Source organism: Aethalodelphis obliquidens, unplaced genomic scaffold (assembly GCF_003676395.1).
Source record: "Aethalodelphis obliquidens isolate GAN/ISIS:26980383/991018 unplaced genomic scaffold, ASM367639v1 scaffold14, whole genome shotgun sequence".
Classification (NCBI taxonomy): domain Eukaryota; kingdom Metazoa; phylum Chordata; class Mammalia; order Artiodactyla; family Delphinidae; genus Aethalodelphis; species Aethalodelphis obliquidens.
This window is the reverse complement of record NW_020837958.1, coordinates 27,885,494-27,891,440: the sequence shown is the minus strand read 5'-3', so window position 1 is coordinate 27,891,440 and position 5,947 is coordinate 27,885,494. Positions and strand designations below refer to the sequence as shown.

Below are 5,947 nucleotides of genomic sequence, written 5' to 3'. Positions count from 1 at the left end.
CCCCACAAATCAGCGGACTGAGGGGACCCCAAAGTCAGCTCAAAGGTGAGCGCGCGGCCAGTGTTTCCCGCGGACACACGAGGAGGCCGGTGTTGGAGACATTTGGAGAGTGTGCCCGGGAGTCAAGTGCTGCCGCGTTGGGCTGCCAGCCTCTGCCTATCTCTCTGCCTGGGGAGGGGCCGGAGTGCGCGCGCGGAAGCGTCAAGGGGTAGGGGGCTGGCCAGTCTCTGGCCCCTACTGCCACCCAGGGGATCCCAAGCTCCTCCCCGCTCTATTCCTATTGGCCTCGGGCGCCCCCGCCCCTAGCCGCCGGCTGCGGCTCAGGGGCCCTTAGGCTACTACGGGATAAATAGCCCCGGGAGCCTGGCTTGAAGTTAGGGGTCGGGAAGTCCCAGGGCGCTGCCGCCGCTCTCCTCGCCGTCCGTCGGTCAGGCGGGACAGGATAGGGCAGGGTGGGGGGCAGCTGGGTGTACATTCAGACCCTCAGTACTTCGCTATCGCACTGCCGGTGTTCCGGAGCCGCAGAAAGTTTCTGGCAACCCCTGCCGCCGGGATTGGGCAAAGCCAGGACTGCGCCGCCCCCCGCCGGGATATGGAGCTGCTTTCGCCGCCGATCCGCGACGTAGACTTGACGGGCCCCGACGGCTCTCTGTGCAACTTTGCAACAGCGGACGACTTCTATGATGACCCGTGTTTCGACTCCCCGGACCTGCGCTTCTTCGAGGACCTGGATCCGCGCCTCGTGCACGTGGGCGCGCTCCTGAAGCCCGAGGAACACTCGCACTTCCCTGCGGCCGCGCACCCGGTGCCGGGCGCGCGCGAGGATGAGCATGTGCGCGCGCCCAGCGGGCACCACCAGGCGGGCCGCTGTCTACTGTGGGCCTGCAAGGCGTGCAAACGCAAGACCACTAACGCGGACCGCCGCAAGGCCGCTACCATGCGCGAGCGGCGCCGCCTGAGCAAAGTCAACGAGGCCTTCGAGACGCTCAAGCGCTGCACGTCTAGCAACCCAAACCAGCGGCTGCCCAAGGTGGAGATCCTGCGCAACGCCATCCGCTACATCGAAGGTCTGCAGGCGCTGCTTCGCGACCAGGACGCCGCGCCCCCTGGTGCTGCCGCTGCCTTTTACGCGCCTGGCCCTTTGCCCCCAGGCCGCGGCGGCGAGCACTACAGCGGCGACTCGGACGCGTCCAGCCCGCGCTCCAATTGCTCCGACGGCATGGTAAGGCCAGGACGCTGGGCTAGAGAAGTGAGCGCAGCTCTTGGTATATCAGGAATGTGTTTCCGAGGGCGGGTAGAGGACCCTCTGGTGTGAGGGTTGGGCGGGGAACCTTCCCGGGAGTGGACCCCCGGTGCCCCAGGCAGCTGTCACTGGGGTGGCGTAGTGCTTTGGGGGAGGCACGGGACGGATGCGATCCACCTGATTGGGGGCGCTATTAGAACACTGCTGGGCCGACACGAAGATCGTGTCGTTTTCTCCGCTTATCCCATGCAGATGTGTGCTCCTAGGTGACTGTCTGCCCTGTATTTGGTCCGGCATGCTGCAGACAGCTCCTGCCCACCCTTACTCCCCAACCCGGCCAGATCCGGGCCCAGAACTCTCGTGGCTGAGACTTAGGGAGTTGGAGAGGGGACGGCTGCAGGGAGTGATGCTCCAGCCCCGCGCGGTTCCCGGGCCTGACTCGGTAGCCCTTGCCGTTTGCAGATGGACTACAGCGGCCCCCCGAGCGGTGCCCGGCGGCGGAACTGCTACGAAGGCACCTACTACAGCGAGGCGCCCAACGGTGCGTATTCGCGCCTCCTTCCCACATTCCCTTTTGAGCTGCCCCGGCTTCTCTTTACCTAGGACCTCCTCGCTGGGAGATGGTACAGGGAATGAAATACTAAGCATGTACTTCCCTCCTTTTTCACCCTGAAATTTCGCGGGATCCTCCCGAATCTGGCCCGTCCTCAGTTTCCTGTCTGCCCCAAAGCACTGAGCCCAGAGGTGGGAGACTTGTCTGCGGCTCCACCTCTGCATACTAATCTACCCCTCCCCGCGCAGAACCCCGGCCCGGGAAGAGTGCTGCGGTGTCGAGCCTCGACTGCCTGTCCAGCATCGTGGAGCGCATCTCCACCGAGAGCCCCGCCGCGCCCGCTCTTCTGCTGGCCGACGCGCCGCCGGCGTCGTCTCCAGGCCCGCAAGAGGCGGCCGCCGGGAGCGAGGTCGAGCGCGGCAGCCCCACCCCTTCCCCCGACACCGCCCCTCAGTGCCCAGCGGGCGCGAACCCCAACCCGATCTACCAGGTGCTCTGAGGGGTTGGGCGGCCACTTCGGGGGGTGCCGCTGCCCTCTGGCCCGAGGGATGGTGCCCTTAGGGTCCCTCGCGCCCAAAGGATTGAGCTTAAATGCCAACTCCCCTCCCAACAGCGCTTTAGAAGCGACCCCTCCGGAGGTATGAGAGGCGGGGGAACTGATGTGTGTTTCCGCACCCCAGGGCAAGGACATGGTCCTTTTTTGCCACGCAGCACCCTTCCCTGAGACCCGCTGCGATGGCCGTTTGATGTTACTCGGTGGGCCAGAGCTGACCCTTGAGGGCCCGGGTCCTTCCTCTTCCTCGCCCCCTCCCCCATGGGGGGTGGGACCCACGCAGACCTAAGCCCCGCCCCCGGACACCCGGATGCTTAAAGGAGCGTAGCCTCTCTTTTCGGGAGCCTTCGGGACGTCGGCTCTTTCCCGCCGCTCCCTTGCCAAGTGTAACAGCTGTAAAGGTAACCACTCCCACCCCCTCCCCGGTTCAGGACCACTTTTTGTAATACTTTTGTAATCTATTCCTGTAAATAAGAGTTGCTTTGCCAGAGCAGGAGCCCCTAGGGCTGTATTTATCTCTGAGGCATGGTGTGCGGTGCGACAGGGACTTTGTATGTTTATACGGCAGGCGGGCGAGCCGCGGGCGCTCGCTCAGGTGTTCGAAATAAAGACGCTAATTTATACCGCGGTGGCTCCAGCTTTCGCTAGGGTTGGGGGCAGGATTTTGAAGGGGGCAGGATTTTGAAGGGGGGCGAAATCCGCAAACTGGGCCACCTGTACCGCAGCGACCCCTGTAGGCCGCAGACGGATTGCAAGGAGGAAGTTGGGGGAGGGAGGGGTGCGTATGTTTCGGTTATGTGAGGAGGTTCTTCTGACCATGACGTACATCACCACACACAGGTCATCTCGTTGTCAGGATGGATGTTAGAACGACCTGAGTAGTTAATAAAAGATCCATGCCTGTCCCACCACCCAGAGATTCTGATTTAAAGTATCTGCCGCAGATATCCCCGGCCAGGAATTAGTATTTTTCAAAAGTTCCCCAGGTGATTCTGAAGTGCGTACACGGTTGAGCATCATGCCCCTCCACGCACACAGAGTGAAGCCAGGTATGGTGTCCAGAAGGATCACTGGAAAGTCATGTCCCCCAGATGCGACTCGGAAGCCTCATGGGTAGAGGATGTGATAAGGTGCTCACAACATTATGAGGAAAAGCTGAATGAGTGTGAAGCAGCACTGTAAGCTGTAGGGTACTTCCAGGCTCTCAGTGATAGGTGTAATCACAAGGGGATGCACAGAAGGCCAGACAGGCACAGACGCGACCACTCTAAGAAACCCAGCGCTTAGAGCATCCGGGCATTGCCAGATCTCATAAGAAGACAGGAGCCCAGAGCCTGCAAGGAGAGGGGCACGTGCAAACCTGCATCATCACAGATGGCATCAGTGCTCTTATCAAGTGATAAACACTCTGAGGGGAGAGGAGGGGCCATTGATTTAGCCAGGGGGCTGGGGAAGACTTCCTGGAAGAGGCGCCATTTGAACTGTGTCTTGAGAAACAAAAGAAGACAACACATCCACAATGCCCATAGATCCCCCCCCAACACACACACACACAAAACAAAAGAAGACAACACATCCACAATGCCCATAGACCCCCCCCAACACACATACACACAGAGGTACCTCTGAGAGGGTACCCCTGGATGGACGGCCTGGCAAAAGTTCTGCCCAACCCCACCCCCTAATTCACATACACTGGTCACTAGGACCTCAATTCCCCTTACATCCCACTCCTACAGATGTTTTTTTTCCTGAAAACCCTACAGGCCCACTTTCAAGGGCTCTTCTTACCAAGGAGGGGCGGGTGTGGAGAGGGCCTGGGGAATGCAAGCAAGACATAATGGCAGAAGGCAGAGCAGAGGATCTGCTCTCTGCTCTGGGAGAGCCTTTGCTCTCCCCAGTGCAGGGCCCCTGGGGAGCCACCCAGGGCTGCTCTGTTACTAATGATCCTCTGCTTTTCATCTGGCTGCTTCCCCAGATGTGCCTTGGGGTTCTTTACACTCCCTTGAGACTGTTTGGGGCTCATTCATGAATTCATTCATTCAACAGATGCCAGGTCCCATGCTGGGTGAAAACAGAGACTGGTGGACAGAGTTCCTGACCTTGGGAAGCACCCAGACATTTGGGGAGACTGGATCTCTTAGCAGCTGGTTACATCACGATGAACTAAGTGCTATAATGGGGATGTATGTGGCAGAGGAACGCAGTGGAAACAGAAGGTATAGACAGCAAGCAGCCCCTAATAAGAGTCTTGAAGGAATAGGTAAGCAAAGAGGCGCCAAATAAGGATGCTGCAAGCTGGGAAATAGCAAAAGGGCAAAGACCCAGAGGTGACAGAAAGCAAACTGTGCCTTCATGGGGCCAGCAGTGCTCACAGGGAGGGGCCAGAGGTGAGATGGGGCAAAGGGCCACATTGGACCTTATTTGGGCTTTATCCCAAAGGCAATAGGGAGCCATAGAGGAATCTAACTGAGGAAAGGATACAAACATATCTATATTTTAGAAAGGCCAGTCTGGACTGGCAGAATGGATAGGAGGGAACAAGACTTGAGACAGGAAGACTTGTCAGGAGGCCACCAGGGCTGCTCAGAGGAGACATGACATGGCCTGAACTGGGGTTGTGACTGGGGATGGGAGAGAAAGCACAGGAGTAGAGACAGTTGTGCCAGATAAAGTGTAGGTGTTGACAGTTCAATGGAGAACCTTAAGGGCATAGTCCCTACCCTCATACGGCTTAAAATCCACTGGGGAAATAGCCATTAGACAAAGAATCAAATGAATAAATACATTTGTAGATGTTATACATGATGAGAAACTCCATAAGGAAAAGTAAAGGGCGCAGTGAGAGATGATAATGAGGTATGAGACGGTAATCAGGCAAAGGGAGGAGGAAGCAGAGCTTCTGTGCTGAGGGAACCAACCACATATAAGAAGAAGGCCCCAGCAGCCTATAGGGTTACTATAGCCTATAGGGAGCTAGTGTGCATTAGAAAAAGGTGTCCCTTCTTTCCCAAGGACACTGCTCTGCACCAGGGTTCATGGCTAGGCAAACAGAGAGCAGGCTGGACTTCAGCCTCCACCCACCTCCTTGGCCAGGTGTGCTTTTTCAGTGAACAACCTACAGAACTGTTCACAGTCTTGTGCATGGAGGCCCTAAGGAAGGGAGAGAAAAGGAGGGGCCAAGGGTGACTTCAGGCTCTGGTTTGCTTCACAGTGGACGATGGTGCTGTTATAAAGATGGAGACCTCTGGAGAAGAAGAGGTCATGGGGACAGACTCAGTGCAGGGCAGAAACCCAATTTAAAAAGGTTAAACCCCACAGGGGGTATGTTGGAAGGACGCAGGGCAGTTCGCATAAGGGAGCAGCGCTGCAAGCACCACAGCACCCGTGGGCCTCGAGAGCCGGGATTGGAGCCCCTCTTGCTGTTCGACACATCCCCCTTCTTGCCTCTGCTTGCCTTCCCTCCCTCCTAGTCCATATTGGTTTTTTCCAGCAACTCAGGGGATTACCTAGATCTCACTGCTTAACTCCATTTAGAAAATTTCCAGGGAAGAGCTCTAACTGGACCAGCTTAGATCAAGAGGCAGGATTTGAACCC

At 57.8% G+C, this 5,947-nt stretch overlaps 1 protein-coding gene across 1 annotated transcript; it reads left to right on the top strand.

Moving 5' to 3' along the window:
- The first annotated feature begins 256 nt into the window (after positions 1–256).
- Positions 257–2,973, top strand: MYOD1 (myogenic differentiation 1). Its single transcript, XM_027115701.1, has 3 exons — positions 257–1,222; positions 1,706–1,784; positions 2,045–2,973. Exons 1-3 carry the CDS (start codon positions 593–595, stop codon positions 2,293–2,295), a joined length of 960 nt encoding a protein of 319 aa, XP_026971502.1. The 5' UTR covers positions 257–592; the 3' UTR covers positions 2,296–2,973.
- The last annotated feature ends 2,974 nt before the right edge of the window (positions 2,974–5,947 follow it).